This window comes from Sorex araneus, chromosome 2, assembly GCF_027595985.1.
Source record: "Sorex araneus isolate mSorAra2 chromosome 2, mSorAra2.pri, whole genome shotgun sequence".
Classification (NCBI taxonomy): domain Eukaryota; kingdom Metazoa; phylum Chordata; class Mammalia; order Eulipotyphla; family Soricidae; genus Sorex; species Sorex araneus.
Genome location: NC_073303.1, coordinates 345527596 through 345543274, shown reverse-complemented (window position 1 = coordinate 345543274; position 15679 = coordinate 345527596). Strand labels below are relative to the sequence as shown.

General features: G+C 46.8%; 2 protein-coding genes across 3 annotated transcripts in view; one reads left to right on the top strand and one right to left on the bottom strand.

The window, feature by feature from the left end:
- Nucleotides 1–15679, bottom strand: part of ZNF397 (zinc finger protein 397) — a 40815-nt gene that overhangs the window by 5418 nt on the left and 19718 nt on the right. Inside the window, exons 1-2 of one of the 2 annotated variants that reach the window (XM_055125541.1) lie at nucleotides 3500–3696; nucleotides 2821–3057 (exon numbers count right to left, since the gene is read on the bottom strand). The exons of the other annotated variant lie outside the window; for it this stretch is intronic. Coding sequence (XP_054981516.1) covers nucleotides 2821–2869 — 49 coding nt within the window. The 5' untranslated portion in view covers nucleotides 2870–3057; nucleotides 3500–3696. Of the gene's footprint in view, nucleotides 1–2820; nucleotides 3058–3499; nucleotides 3697–15679 lie in introns of those variants that run through there. 2 annotated transcript variants of the gene reach the window in all.
- The window catches only part of LOC101555885 (zinc finger protein 24), a 71590-nt gene that overhangs the window by 48368 nt on the left and 7543 nt on the right, over nucleotides 1–15679 (top strand). The window lies entirely within an intron of this gene.

The following is a 15679-nucleotide window of genomic DNA, read 5'->3' as shown; positions in this document are numbered from 1 at the left end:
GGTATGGGACTTTATTACTGTAACTCCTTCTAGGTAAAATGGCTCCTTTCAGGGAAATACTGTAGAGAATACCATGGTGTTAAACTTAATACAAAAAGATATCCATAAGATATATAATTCTTTGAAAACAAGACACTCTCCTCTCCATGAAAGAAGGGTTAAATATAATGAATATGCCCTGTAGTGGCTGGCTAGCTTGTCTCACGAGAATAGTACCTAATTAGGGGCTTAGTGTTGGCCTTAAGCAGATGGCTGCATTAGCACACAGCAGTGACTTTAATAAAGCCAGTTTCAATGAGCAGAACTCATTGAAGTCATATTGTTGAGTCCATCCATCCCTGCTTCCACGATCACTTTGAAGATAAACTCACTGGGAAAGCATTGGTAAAGAGGCTGACTTTTTGAGTTATCTATTTACTGCTAAAATCCTGAGCGATACATCCTGGTCTATATTGTCCAAAACTATAATCACAATCTAAGACTATATTCATATTTTTGCTTTTATGTCCACACCCAGCAGGTGCTCAGGGCTCTGTGCTCAGGGATCACTTATAGTGGGTCAATATGGGATTCTGAGGATCAAACCCAGGTCAGCCCCATGTAAGGTAAGTGCCCTACCTGCGGCACTATCATTCAGACTCCTCACCGGCACTTTTAACAGTTCCTGGTAACTAATATTATAATTAACTATGATTATAAATAATAAACATTTACTATCAAAGATTCATTAAATTATTTGAAAGATATATTAATAATCTCAGTGATTATCTCTAAATAACACAGCTAGCAGTTATTTAAATTTTCTGATTTATGCATTTCCATATTTTATTAAGTATATTTGAACATAGTTTTACTATTGATATAAACTTATTTTGTATATATTGTAAAAGAGACAATCTATATGAATTACATAAATGCAGGGAGGAGGTCCAATGCTGTAGTAAATCTCATGAAAGAGGAGAACTTGGTGCTTATGAGCCTTAAGAAAACACAAATTCCAAATTCAAGAGAAACTATCCCAAACAGAAAACCAAAATAAAGATGCTTCAAGACTAAGCAGAGGCAAATGATCATTCTAGAGTAAAATAAACAATACAAAGTGAATTTCACAGGCAAAACAACAGCAATGGGAGGATCAAAAATTTTAAGTAAAATACAATGTGGAATTGAAACCCTGCAGAACATATCTAAACAGCCAGAATGACAATGATCTCATTAACCATGATGGTTACTGTTTTTCATAGAACTTTTACTTCCAGACCAGTTCGTACTCAGTTTTATATACAGAATGTCATTTGGACTGTGTGGTAGCTGTAATAATGGAACTCTAATGAGGCCTAGAGTGATAGCACAGCAGGTGGGCGTTTGCCTTGCCCACAGCAGACCCGGGTTTCATTCCTCCGTCCCTCTCAGAGAACCCGGCAAGCTACCGACAGTATCCTGCTGGCACAACAGAGCCTGGCAAGCTACCCGTGGCATATTCAAAATACCAAAAACAGTAACAAGTTTCACAATGAAGATGTTTCCCGCTCAAGTAAATCGATGAACAACAGGACAACAGTGCTAATGAGTCCTATCCAGTATCTATGTCCCTACATAGCCCTCTCCACAATGGGGAGTGATAAAGGGGGACACTGGTCATGTGTCTTGCTTTGGTCAATGAGATGTTGGGAAATGTAACAGATACACGTGGAAAAGATGTCTCTACACCCCAGATCTACAAGCCCTCTCACTGATTTTTAAAACTAGACCCACTGTGAAAATGCCTGAACTGGACTCACCTATTAGAGGAGATGAGCGACCGAAGTCACATGTGGCATTGATAGTCAGACACATGTAACTGAAAGCAACTTAGAGCTTGGCCCCAGATGAGCAGTGGCAAGATGACTGCATGAATGATTCCAGAAAAGGCTAGAAGAAAAACACTGACTAGCTGAACCCAGTCCAGGCTGAAGACATACAGAACCGAAAAGAAAGTAACATGATTTAAAATTCTGAAGTTTTAGTCACTAAGTTTTGGAGGTCCTTGAATATTAAAGTAAAAACTTCCAAGATATAGGATACTTAGAAATTGAATTCCGGGTTCATAAATGCACTTACAAAGTGAGAAAAAATGAATTGCTTTGGGGGGCTGGGGGGAGGGAGCAGTGCAGGCAGGAGATAGCTCTAAGTGCTCTACAGGGTATCCAGCACCCAGAGCAATGCCCTTGTACCAAACTGGGAGTATAACCTCCTGAGTACTGCCAGGTGTGACCTCAAACCAAAGTCAGAAAAGGTCTGTAAGTCAACTTACAGAACTAGTAAGCGGACAAAGTTAGCATCTTGTTCTTTTTTTTCTTTTCTCCTTTTCTTTCTTTGGGGGGAGGGGACAGGGGTAGGGAAGAATTTGGGCCAATGCATCCTGTGGCTCAGGGCTTATACCTGGTTCTGTGCTCAGAGGTCATAGAGGTCCGCGGGGTCAGCTTTCCCTTGGGACTCTCCCGTCCCAACGCTAGTGTCTGAATCCAAATAAGATCCTAGTTTTAAAAACTATGTCCTACAGCAGATACAAAGAGGGCTTGAAAAGACTTTCAAGGGGAAATAAGAACATTGAGAGGCTGGTGTGACGGTCACGACAGAAGGGGGAAATGCACGTGTCAGGAAAGAAGAGGGGGCTCCGTGAGCGTCCCACTGCCAGAACTCGGAATGCACAACCAAGTCACGCGCCCAGTGCATGCTTGAGACGCGTGAGGGCAACGGAGACTAAACACTGGGCGCACGCCGGGCTGGGACAGCTCCCACCCGCCACGGGAACCCGTTACTGAACGCGCGGCTCCTCACCTGTCCGAGGTGGGGCTTCATGAGATCCGGAACCCAATTGGATCTCCATGGGCTGCAACTAAACATCGGGCTCTGCAGGGAGCAGGGCGAGAGGGAAGCCGCTTCCTCAGTGGGCTTTTCTGATCCACGCAAGAGTCTGAGCCTTGCAGGCAACCAGGCACCCCCGGGTTCGGAAGAAAGGCATTGTGGAGACTGCGGGGACGACTTCCGAGACCAGGCCAAAGTGGGGAAGAGTCGCTGGGTATTTAAAAAAAAAAAAAAAAAAAAAGTGAAGGCGAAATCCAAAGAGTCAGTTAATTGCTAAGTGCTGGCATCCGTAAGAACTACGCTTCCCTGCGTAGTTCTGGGAAACTACGCTTCCCAGACCCCTCGTCACTCCGTGAACCAGGCTAGCCGCCCGCAGAACGAATATTCTGCACGCCTAGAGCTTTCGGCGCACAACCGGGGGCGGACGCACCCAAACAAATACATAAACAAATAAGGGCTAAGCGGAATGACTCGGCGGAGGAGGGAAATTCAGAACGTGGATCCCCGGGCTGCGGCTCTGCTATTCGCGGTCCCTCTGAACAGCGCGGCGCGGAGCCGCCGTCCGGCGCTTCCCTTTCCCTCCTCCCCCGCCGGCGTTCCCACGCTCCAGCTGCCCGTTCCCGGCTGAGAGCACCGCGCTTCCCCACCCCACCTGCTCCAAAGTTCCCGATGCAGAGTCGAACCCGAGGCTTAACTAGGCGCACTGGGCCTGGTCAGGGACACTCCAGCCGGCGAATCGCGGGGCTCAGGCTCGACCCCAGCGGGCTGGACGCTCCGCGGACTCGAAATCCGTTGGCAGCCGACGGTTCCCAGGCGGCCCTGTGAGCGCCGCCGCTCGCGGGGTGAGAAGCGCCGAGCTCCGCCCACTGCGCTCCTACCCCGCGCGCGCCCCGGGAGCGCTCAAACCTGGCGCGCGGCAGCTCTAGGGAGCGGGAGGACCCCTCAGCTCTATGGTGCCGGGGCCTGGGAGGGACGCGCGTGCGCCTGGCCCGGCCGCCCGCGGGAGCCTGCCTGCCGAGGCGACGCGACCGGGGTGAGTTTTTTTTTTTAACCCGTCTTAGCCCTCGCGTGGGATCCTCCAACTACGTCGTGAGTCCCCTTGTTAGCTTTTCTTTTTCCACCTTCTCCATAAGCCCTCAGAAGTTTCTCCAGCTCGGTCGTGAGTCCCTTGGTGAGCTTTTCTTTTTCACACCCTCCCAATAATCCCTCAGAACTTTCTCCAGCTCTGTCGTGAGTCCCTTGGTGAGCTTTTCTTTTTTACACCGTCCCAATAATCCCTCAGAACTTTCTCCAGCTCTGTCGTGAGTCCCTTGGTGAGCTTTTCTTTTTCACACCGTCCCAATAATCCCTCAGAAATTTCTCCAGCTCTGTCGTGAGTCCCTTGGTGAGCTTTTCTTTTTCACACCGTCCCAATAATCCCTCAGAAATTTCTCCAGCTCTGTCGTGAGTCTTTGGTTAGCTTTTCTTTTTTACACCGTCCCAATAATCCCTCAGAAATTTCTCCAGCCCTGTCGTGAGTCCCTTGGTGAGCTTTTCTTTTTCACACCCTCCCAATAATCCCTCAGAACTTTCTCCAGCTCTGTCGTGAGTCCCTTGGTGAGCTTTTCTTTTTCACACCGTCCCAATAATCCCTCAGAAATTTCTCCAGCTCTGTCGTGAGTCTTTGGTTAGCTTTTCTTTTTTACACCGTCCCAATAATCCCTCAGAAATTTCTCCAGCTCTGTCGTGAGTCTTTGGTTAGCTTTTCTTTTTTACACCGTCCCAATAATCCCTCAGAAATTTCTCCAGCTCTGTCGTGAGTCCCTTGGTGAGCTTTTCTTTTTTACACTGTCCCAATAATCCCTCAGAAATTTCTCCAGCCCTGTCGTGAGTCTCTGGTTAGCTTTTCTTTTTCACACCGTCCCAATAATCCCTCAGAAATTTCTCCAGTTCTGTCGTGAGTCGTTTGGTGAGCTTTTCTTTTTCATATCCTCCCCATCATCCTCAGAAGTTTGTCACGAGATCATTGGTGAGCTTTTCTTTTTCACAAGCTTGCCATAATTCCTCAGAAGTTTCTCCTTTTCTTTTCCACACCCTCCTCAGGTTCTGTGGCCAGCTTCCACTCTTTCTTTGTGGTTTCAACCACTACCCGGCCGTCCAGGTGGAGAATCATTGAGAATACTTTTTTTTTTTGCTTTTTGGGTCACACCCGGCGATACACAGGGGTTACTCCTGGCTCTGCACTCAGGAATTACTCCTGGTAGTGCTCAGGGGACCATATGGGATGCTGGGAATAGAACCCGGGTCGGCCACATGCAAGGCAAACGCCCTCCCCGCTGTGCTATCGCTCCAGTCCCCAAGAATACTTTTTGAAAGGTGGTAACCCAGACTTTCCAACCCTGTAGGTTTTACTTATTTATTTATTTGCTTTTTGGGCCACACCCGGCGTTGCACAGGGGTTACTTCTGGCTCACGCATTCAGGAATTACTACTGGCAGTGCTCAGGGATCCATAGGGGATGCTGGGAATCGAACCGAGCTAGGCAGCATGCAAGGCAAATGTCCTACCCGCTGTGCTATGGCTCCAGCCCCCAACAACCCCATAGGTTTGAGCTGGGAACCCAGGATTCCAGGTGATCTTGTGCTTTGGCTCCTAGGACCACACTTCGTTAAACACTGACATTAAAAGAAGCAATGCGGTGCATATGCTGCTGAGCCCTTATGCTGCTTGTGCCCACATGGCCGAGCACATGTGTTGCCGTATCTCTCCTCTTGAAATGTGTACTTTCATGCTCTCATGCCTAATTCTGGGATGTGTGTAGGGGCTCTCTCCGCCATTGGAGAAGCCTGGGTTCTCTCTTGAGCACGTTATTCTCCAATCTCTCCCACTTTCTCTTCCTCCTTCCCTTCAAAACCTCCAAATAAAAACTCTAATTTCAAAAAAAAAAATAAAGAAGAAGAAGCAGCAATGCAAGGGCTTGAGAGATAGTACAGCAGTTAAGGTGTTTGCTTTGCAGTGGACTGACCCAGATTTGATCCCAGGTATCTTGAATAGTTCCCTGAGCACCACCAGGAGTGACCCCTGAGCATTGTCAGGTGTGGCCTCAAACCCGAAAAAAAAAAACCCACGAAGTAAGCAATGCTCCGAAATTTCTGCCTAAATCTCAAAGACACTAGATTTTCATCTACTTTTAGAGCAAGAAAGGTCTCTTTTACAAATTGTTGCTTGTTTGTCCAGTATGCATACTGAGCATCTTAAGGATCAGGTTGAGAAGAACCTGAAATGCAGAAAATTGGGGATGGGGCATGAGGGTAGGGAAGAATTTTAATGTGTCATTGAAATATTTGGAGGAGTTGCTGGCGGGGGTGTGAGGAAGAGAATGCCGGTGCTGCCTCATGCATAAAGAGCAGTACTGGCACTTCTGCTTTGAGGCTGGCAGCTCCAAGCGATTGTCACCCACCCTGCAGCCAGTGTGTGAGCATCAACATTAAAGGATGCAACCTCTGGCAAGCACAACTGAAAGACATGTGCAAGCACTGCATTCAGGAGCATGACCTCAGCAAGCACATCTGTATATGACCATCATAACCAGAATATGCAAGAGTATCCCTATTAAAGAGTGTGGCCCTTGGTGAGCACTGTAGCTTAGTGTGTGAGCACCACAACCTAATATATGATGGCCAGTGAGCACTGTAACCTAATATGTAATGGCCAGTGAGAACCACAACCTAATGTGTGATGGACAGTGAGCACCACAGCTAAATGTGTGCCATCTCCAGTCTTGGCAAGAGCGTCATCAAGGGAGAGGAGGAGGAATTTTTCCAGCTTTAGTAATTACCCAATTCCAAAGCTACATTGACATTTTAAAGTATTTGTTAACACAGCACCCCACTTTTGGTAACACAGTGTTTTATTCTCTCATACTTCTGGAGGTCAAAAGTCTATAAAATCGAGTTCTAGGAGGGCCCCGATTCTTCTAAAAGCTTTAGGGAAGAATTTGCTTCATGCCTTGTTCAACTTTCTGGCAATCCCTGGCATTTTATTTTATTTATTTTGCTTTGGACGAAAATCACTTCAATTTCTCCAGTGGTTTCATGGTGTCCTCTGCAATTCTCTGTATCTGAATTTAGCTCTTTGGAGTTGTCTCCCAAGTACCACTTAGTGTCTACCAATAACCCCCCAGGATTGTTGGTAGAACTATGGACATTCATGCCATTTGGCAGTGGCGAAGAAGACAATGAAAGGGACAGTATTAAAATTTTCTATCATCTTAGAGGACACATGTCATGAACAGCATTGCAAGAAAATGAAGAACATTTAAGATACTCAGCAATGAGGGCCAGAGCATTAGTGCAGTGGTTAAGGTGTTTGCCTTGCATGTGGGTGAGCCGGGTTGCATTCCCAGCATCCCATGTGGTCCTCAGAGCCTGCCAAGAGTGATCCTGAGCACCGATCAGGAGTAAGCCCTGAGTAGAACCAAAAACAGAGAGAGAGGGGCTGGAGCGATAGCACAGCAGGTAGGGCGTTTGCCTTGCACGCGGCCGACCCGGGTTCGATCCCCAGCATCCCATATGGTCCCCTGAGCACCGCCAGGAGTAATTTCTGAGTGCAGAGCCAGGAGTAACCCCTGTGCATTGCCAGGTGTGACCCAAAAAGCAAAAAAAAAACCCAGAGAGAATGGGGGGAAGGAGGGAAGCAGGGAGGCAGGAGAGATGAGAGAGAGAGAGAGGGAGAGAGAGAAAAGGAGAGAGAGGGAAAGAGAAGAAAACACTGAAAACTAGAGAAAAATGATTCTCAACCAGCAGAAAGTTGAGTTATGTCCTGTTATTGGGTGAAAAATGGACTTGAAGGGACGAACTAGGTATTTATCTGATGAGAGCTGAAATCAAATAAGGAAAGTTTAGCTTGGTGATATACTTCTAGACCCCTCTTCTTCCCCTCCCTCCTAATTTCAGCAACACTGAGTTATCACTCTACTCCAGCCTTCTGAGCTCCTGTGCCCATTGAAACTTTCCCCTTTTTATTTTTATCTTTTGGATCATTTGGGCTGTTCTTTGAGCAATCCTTCCAACTGTTTCTCCTCTTCCCACACCCAAAACGTTGGATTCTCACAACCCTTTTTCCTTTCCACCAGGTCTCCCCTGCTGATGTCATCTCTTTCTTCTATTTTCACTTATTAGCAAATCTTACTAAAAAGCTTTTCTTTGGCCGGGGGAAGGGAAGGTGGTTTGGGCCACAGGCTTGAGCTCAGAGCTTACTCCTGGCTCTGTGCTCAGGATCACACTTGGAGGTGCTCAGGGAACCATTTGCGGTGCCAGGGATCAAACAGGGCTGGCCCATGTGCACAGTTAGCACCTTATCCCCAAACTCTCTGGCTTTCCAAATTCATGTTTCTAACCTCATGTCTTCTGTCTCACATCTCTTTTGCTCTTTATTCCATGTGACACAGTACTGTCAGACTCAGTACAGTCTTGACACAAGCCTCATGTAAATAGCCTACATAAATTATTAATGCATTCCTAACTCCTGGACTGCTACTTCAAATTCCAAACCCAACCAGGCCTCTAGCCTGAGTTCAGTGCATCCCAGACTTAGAACTGATTCCAAACCAAGCGCTCAGAAGCCTGCCGCTGTCTCTAGCTCTTGCTGACCCCTGCGTGGGCAACTCCAGTAAATCAACGCTTAATGATTTTAACGATGGGCCAGGCTGGGGTCGCACATCCCACAGAAAAAGTGTCCTGACCGTCTCCTGCTCCGCCCTGGCCCCTCCTGCCTATGCACTTGACTGCCTGGTTTTTGCAGTGCAGGGCCTTCATCCATACCATTTCCTTCTAAAACTATCATTGCAGACAGTCAACGTGTTTGGGGCGCTTGACGATAATCTGGTTCCCTGCTCTGCCCCCAGATTTGAAAGCATGGGATCTATTTTAATCTCCTCGACGTTATGCCAAGCTCAAACGCGCTCTCCCTTCCTACCTCTTTGTCTCTCAGTCAATCTCCTTAGCCCCTTGTAGGCACCACGTTAACCCTTTGGACTGGGGGCTGTTCAAGTCCCGCATAGCGCTCTTGAGCATCCTCCAGCCCTCTCCCGACCATCCGGCACTGCTACCGAGCCGCAGTCCTCCGGACTTCCTAGAAGGGTGTGTGCGCGCGCACGCGCGCGGCCCTGGGGAACTCGTGCTGGCTCCCGGGGTCTGTCTCGTTTCCGGAAGAGCCGAGGGTGAGTGAGGCCGCCGCCTTGGATCACTCGGCCTCTCGCGCTGCCCACCTCCCAGGCCCCCGCAGTCGTCCCCGTCGTGGGCCCTCCCAGGGGTGCATTTGTCCTCTCACCAGCCCACCCAGCCGTCTCCGCGTGCATTGGCTCTTGGGATGCCGGGCCCCAGTTCCAGGAACCAGAAACGCGGCGCTCGGAGCTTTTTCTCTCGGACCTCTTGCATCAGCCGCTACGAGCGTCAATCGTGAGCACCATCTCCAACCCTGGGTAGCCCCGACACGTGCTTTTGTGTTTGACAGTACGCTGGTGCTTTTTAAATTCTAGCATCGCGGCATTTAGCCTCTTAGGTGCGAAGCTCCGGCGCGGTGTCTATAAAAGTGGGCACTGGATAAAGAGTCTTAGAGCGTGCATAAGGGAAGGCCTTGCCCAGGAGACAGCTCAAAGAGCCGGGCACATGCTTTGCTTGCAAGAGCCCCGGGTTTGACCCTAGTACCTCTTGGCTCCCTGATCAACTCTGCAGGTGTGGCCCCAAAAGGAAAAAGGGAAATCAAAGGGTCTTCTTGGAGAGAGCCCCCAGTTTCATGGGAGCGGGGGTGGGGCAGGTTGGGGGTAAGGCAAATGTTTAAAGGCACTTAAGCACAACCCTAAGGATATGATTTAAGAGTCTTAAAACAGGCCCAACTATATCACTTTCAAGCATGTGACCTGAAACAAGTTTGTCTCCAGTAGGAGCCCTACCACAGTGTTGTGAAAATGAAGTGAATATTAAAATAGTGCTTGATTCGGTGGTAAAAGCTCAATATTTTTCATTGCAAGTAAGCAGACAGTCCAGATGCATTTTAGTACAGCCATTCGGTGGCAAGGAGGACCCACCTGGTGTTTATACTAAGAATTAGTTGGGCTCAGGCTCTCAACTCCCAGAGGACAAGGTTATACCCCCAAGCCCCCAGCTTACCCAGGCTTCCCAAAAGTTGGGTTCCTTGGGTCCATACACCAACTACCTTTAACCATTTTACACATGCGACCAGCATCTGTTGAAGGACTGATGATTGAAGACCACTGCCCTGTACAGCTGCAAATGCAGTAATCTATACTTAAGGTCCAGAGAAGTGCCCTATACCCCCTCACTGCTTTCTGCGGTTACACTATAAGAAGGCTCTTTCTCCTGAAGTGGCACCCCTCTCCAGAATTCACTTCTGTGGGATGATGGAAAAATTGGGGTCCTGTGCTCCCTTGTATTGACTCAGATCTGAAGGGTAAATTCCTCCCAATAAAGCCTATACTTTGATCTGTGTCTGGTTACATGGAATTTGCCCATTATCTACAATATATCAAGTGCTACTCTGGGTCAAATATTTTTAAACTGAAGTAGCATTATTTTGGGGGCATGGTGTGGCTAAATCAGGAGATGCTCACTTTGCAAAGGCTGTTACCCCCACTTCCCAAGAGAAGTTCATATCCCCTAGGGCCACATGGGAAGCACCTGGGTCAGTCAGGAAGTGGAAAAAGGAGGTAGGAAGGAGCAGGTAAAACAGAGTGAGGAGGTTTGGATTGGCTAGTTTATTTCCAGTGGACTCTTAAGTGTTGGGGTAACAGAACCAGGAGTAAGTTTTGAGCCCACTGAGTGTGCACACCACCCCACAAATGAAAAAAGACTAAAAGCTTAATACATCAAACTCCAAGGTGTCCATGCTCTTTCCAATCCCTATAATAATACTACAGCAAAAAGCATTATTAGCTCCATTTTGGGGAGAGGAAATATCTGAGAGGTTCAGTGAGCAACTAATTGAACTAATCTCTTATTAGCTGCGTTGCTAATAAGATTGTGATTATTAGCACAATAATAATCGTGATTACAGAATTTTGAATTCCCTGATTTCAATAAATGCTGTGCTTGTCCTGTGAGTTGAGAGTCACTTCCAATATGAGATATGAGAAATATTCCAGGGACATTTTTCAGTTATTAGGCATTTGGTGAATTTGACAGCTGCCTCTTTAAGACTTTCCTTCCTTTACTACAGTGATATTCACTCTTATTTAGAATACTCTTTTACCTGTGTCTTCTAGCTGTGCCTGGGGTGGGGGGATCAAAGCTGGCCTCCTGCCTGCAAACTTCATTGCCAGCCCTCTGAGTTCACAATCCAGTTCTCTCCTAGCCCTGATACACTCAAGATTCTTGGCCTTGTCTGAACACCTGAACTACTGAAGTGTTGTTTTACAAATAAACCCTACCCAGGAGAGTCCAACTCATATTGGCGCACCACTGAGGCATCTGTAATATGAGATGAGTGCTATCAAAGAGAGCTTCACCTTGCCTAAAGATTATGGTTTTGTTTTTGCTGGTGAGAGAAGGGCAAGGAGATAGTGTAGAGGCCAGGGAAATGTAGTTTGTATGTGCAGGACTCCAGTTCAGTCTCTGGCTCTGCTTGCCTCCCACTTCCTGATTCTGAGCCATATCTAGAGGTGACAGCCCTTTGCCTGGCCTCCTAAAGCCTCTGCAGGTGACTCAACAGTTTGCATCATCTTCTCTTCCTGCTCTTTGCCTGCAGGATCTTAACCTTCCTCTACCTAATCTTCACCTGGCTCACTCCTATCCTGTTGCGATGTCTCTCCCAACCTCTTCCCCCACACCTTCTTCCTGATCTTACTCCTTTCTCTGAGCCTCCCTGTCTGCTTCCCCCCATTTTGGACTATTACACCGTATTCATTTACTTGCCACATTCCCACACTTAGTCAGGAGTTTCTATTTGCTCGTTTTTTGATCTTCCAAGCATAGCTTAGCAGTTTCAGGGTCCTCATGATGAGTCTCAGCAAACGAGGATGGAGGCTCTCAGCACATGGTTCAAAGCCCAGCAGTGCTACAGCCACCCGGTCCACGCAGGCAGTGCTGGAGGCCTCTAGGACTGCACCAGTGGTGCTCCAAGGATTATGTGGTGTTAGAAATTGAAACCAGGTCAGGTGCATGCCAGAACCGCCATATGATCCATATGAGTCCCTTAACTCCTGCAGTTTTGAAGACAGATCATCTTTCAGCTTTCAGTCCTGTTCACCTAGCACAAGCCAAATGCTCAAGTATTTGTTGAAATAACAGATGAAGGAATCTATTTCCATCTTTTTATTATTTATTACCTTGTGATTTGATGTCAAGAATAATTCTGAGAGTATAGCTCAGTGATAAAGCACATGCCTTGCATGTTTGAGGTCCTGAGTTCACTCCCCGGCACCACATGCCCCCAGCCCTCCAGGAGTTCCAACAGGAGTGTCCGATCAATGAATAACTCTTTGTTGTACATACACCCTGACCACTCTCTGACCTTTCCTAACATTTCCACCATTATTCACAATTACACTATCAACTCAAACCCGGGTATTACTACATCCTGTAAAAAAGAGAACATACTTTTTAGGAGTTGGACAACTCTATTTTTGTTGTTTACCAGTTTGGGATCTTGGCTAATTACAGTCAACAACCTCAGTTTTCTCACTAGTGAAAAGGGGAAAATAAGGTTTGCCTCTTGACAAGTCCTCTGTAATCTGTGGCCTATACCAAGGTTTATTAAGTGCAAGTTACCTTCTTTGAAGAGACCTTGTGGTTTATAAGAAAGTTAAAATCTGTGGTCACAGAGACAAGTTTTGCTGCTTAGTATGTGGTGAGCTAATGATTCTCAGTAGCTTCATTTTGAAAATGAATAAAGTTATAATTGTCCCTGTGGAATTGTTGAGAAAATATTATAACATTTATCTTAACTATCCAGTGGGTGCTTGACATTTCAGAGATGCTTCATAAAATAATGATGATACATGATAATACTGTTATACAATAATTGAAATTTTTTCTGCTTTCTGTGATCTATAAGTACTATTTGTCACTAACATTGATCCTAACAATACTAAAAAAGGTTGGGTTGATTTTGGCGATACTGAAATTTCTGTTGTTACAAAAATATGACCAAGGATCTGGTACTGGCACTTGAGAGATTAGAGGGAAAACCAAGTTTTATTTATGCATGTAGACCCAAAATGGGTTGACCCCTTAATACAGTTCACACGGAGCTTCTGTAGGTTAGATACAGGATACACTGATTCTATGGAAAGAATGTTCTCATCTAACATATACAATTGTACTGGTTACTAATATATATAAAGCTTGGTACAATCAGTGATTAATGCGTTCTGTTTTAGGTTCCCTATAGACATTCACTAATTGATTCTGTGGTACTGTTCCATTCCTGCTCAAGCAGCCTGATCTCTCAGCCTGACTCTTTTGCACTGTTCTGAGCCTGCCTTTGTGATTTATGACCTGTTCATCTTTGCCCAACTCCTAGAATGGGCCACTCAGAGGTCTTGCCCCTAGTTTCCTGCTTCTGCTCTAAATTTTTCCAATCTTAAAAATATATTCCAAATCATCTTTAAGACCATCATTTATCAGGGATGGAGTGATAGCAAGCGGGTAGGGCATTTGCCTTGCATGTGGCTGACCCGGGGTTTGATTCTCAACATCCCATATGGTCCCCCAAGCACCACCAGGAGTAATTCCTGAGTGCAGAGCCAGGAGTAACCCCTGTGCAGTGCTGGGTGTGACCCAAAAAGCAAAAAAAAAAAAGTATCATTTATCCTGAAACTCTGTTTTTCTTTACAGTGAGTGCTGTATTACCTGGTAGCTGACGTTCAAAAACCCATGTTTATATTCTAAGCACTTTCCCCCCACCCTCAGTATGATATCAGTGTTATCTACTTCAGGAGCTCCCTGAAGAAGTGGAATTCTCAGGAAGGAAAGTCTCAGACTTTCCTTTCCCTTCCCTGCCTCAGCTGGAACATCTTGCAGACCATCTCTGTCCAGAATGTCAGCAAGGGCCACTGCCTTGACCTACAATTCAGCAAAAGACCAAGAAGAATCAATGGGTGCGAAAGTTGAAAAGAAGAAAAGAGCGGGACGGAGCCTTGGTCTTCAGAGCAACACCCAGAGCCAGGAGAGTTTCCGCCAGCGATTCAGGCAGTTTGACTTCTCTGTCACTGCTGGGCCCCGCGAGGCCCTGAGCCGGCTCCGGGAGCTGTGTCATGGGTGGCTGAGGCCAGAGGCGCACAGCAAGGAGCAGATCCTGGAGCTGCTGGTGCTGGAGCAGTTCCTGGCCATCCTGCCAGACGAGCTGCAGGCCTGGCTGCTGGAGCAGCAGCCAGAGGATGTTGAGGAAGCTGTGCGTCTGCTGGAGGAGCTGGAACGGGAGCTGGATGAGCCGAGGCCACAGGTAAGAAGTAGAGGGTTTCATTTGTGTTTTGCCTCCTCTAATTAATGGGGAATCACTGTGAGTGGTACTGACCCAGCTGTCAGAACAGTAATTTCCCTCCCTCCCTCCCTCCCTCCCTCCCTCCCTCCCTCCCTCCCTCCCTCCCTTCATTCCTTCTTCTCTCTCTCTCTCTCTCTCTGGTCTTTTGGTTGTTTTTTTCCCACTGGGATCCATTACTATCAGTTTTTGAGTTCTATTGTTTTCTGTCAAAACCATCTAAATGAATTTCTGTTTTTTCCTGCCATACCCTGTTATTCCAGGGGCTTTCCTCTTACTTCTGCTCAGAATTATAGTGATGGTGCTTGGTTACTTCTAGGACACAGCTTGTGATCAAAGAATATCCTGCAAGGAAAAGACACCCACAGAAACACTGGCTTCTTTGAGCAGTCAGTTGCCACTTCTGGAGAACCAGAGTGAGACACCAGTGCCCCAGGCTCTTGCTGAGAGAGGTGAGGAATCTCAACCCCTTGGGGTTGCAGATGGAGCTGAGAGGTTGTCACCTATGGCATGGTTCATTTATATGTTGGCAGTTACTTGGGTTGTGGAAATGCCCCTTTTGCTTAGAAATATTCTCCCACCGCCTCTGCTTAGAATCTGCAATTCCAATATAATTAAGAGTTAAGATCTCTAATGAAATTTTCTACTACTGTCCACAATACTCAGACAGTATTTTTAGTAAATATTATGCTCCCACTCAATAAAGATGGAAATGACCACTGCGTCAGTAACAAAAACTGCATTGTAGCTCAAACAGAGAAAGTTTTATATATGAATTATTACTGTACTGAGGCATTGATTACTCACAACTCTTAAAGAACACACAGGGGCTGGAATATTTACCGCCTTGCCGGCGAGGCAGGTTTGCAGGAGAGAGTGCTGAGACCTGGTAGATGGAGATCTTCACTCCAGTACTGTGTGGGAAGAACTTCCTAGGAAGCTGCTCTTTGGGATGCCAAGGGTACCTTTTGTGAGGTACAGAGGGGTGCAGAACCCACTAAGAATCCATGCCCCAAAGCAGGATAAAAACCTCCCCAGGCAGCAGTATGCTGTGTTACAGAACTCAGAAGGAAGCCAAGAGCAAGGCTGCGTACCTGAGAGTACATGGGGGTCAATGCTTCGGGGTGCCCCATGTGCCACAGGAACAGTGCACAAGAATCAGGAAGAAGACTCCTTTCCTCCGTTAGCCATGCCCAGGCCCCAGTACTGTGAGAGCTCCTACCTGCAAGCAGCCCAGAGCAAACGGTTTCAGTGTCATAGGCATAAAATTGAAGGGTGAATTTGAACCGAGGTAGTGAATTGATAACTAGTACAGTTGGTGAGGACTCAAGCCAAAGGAACTTTTGATTTTATTATT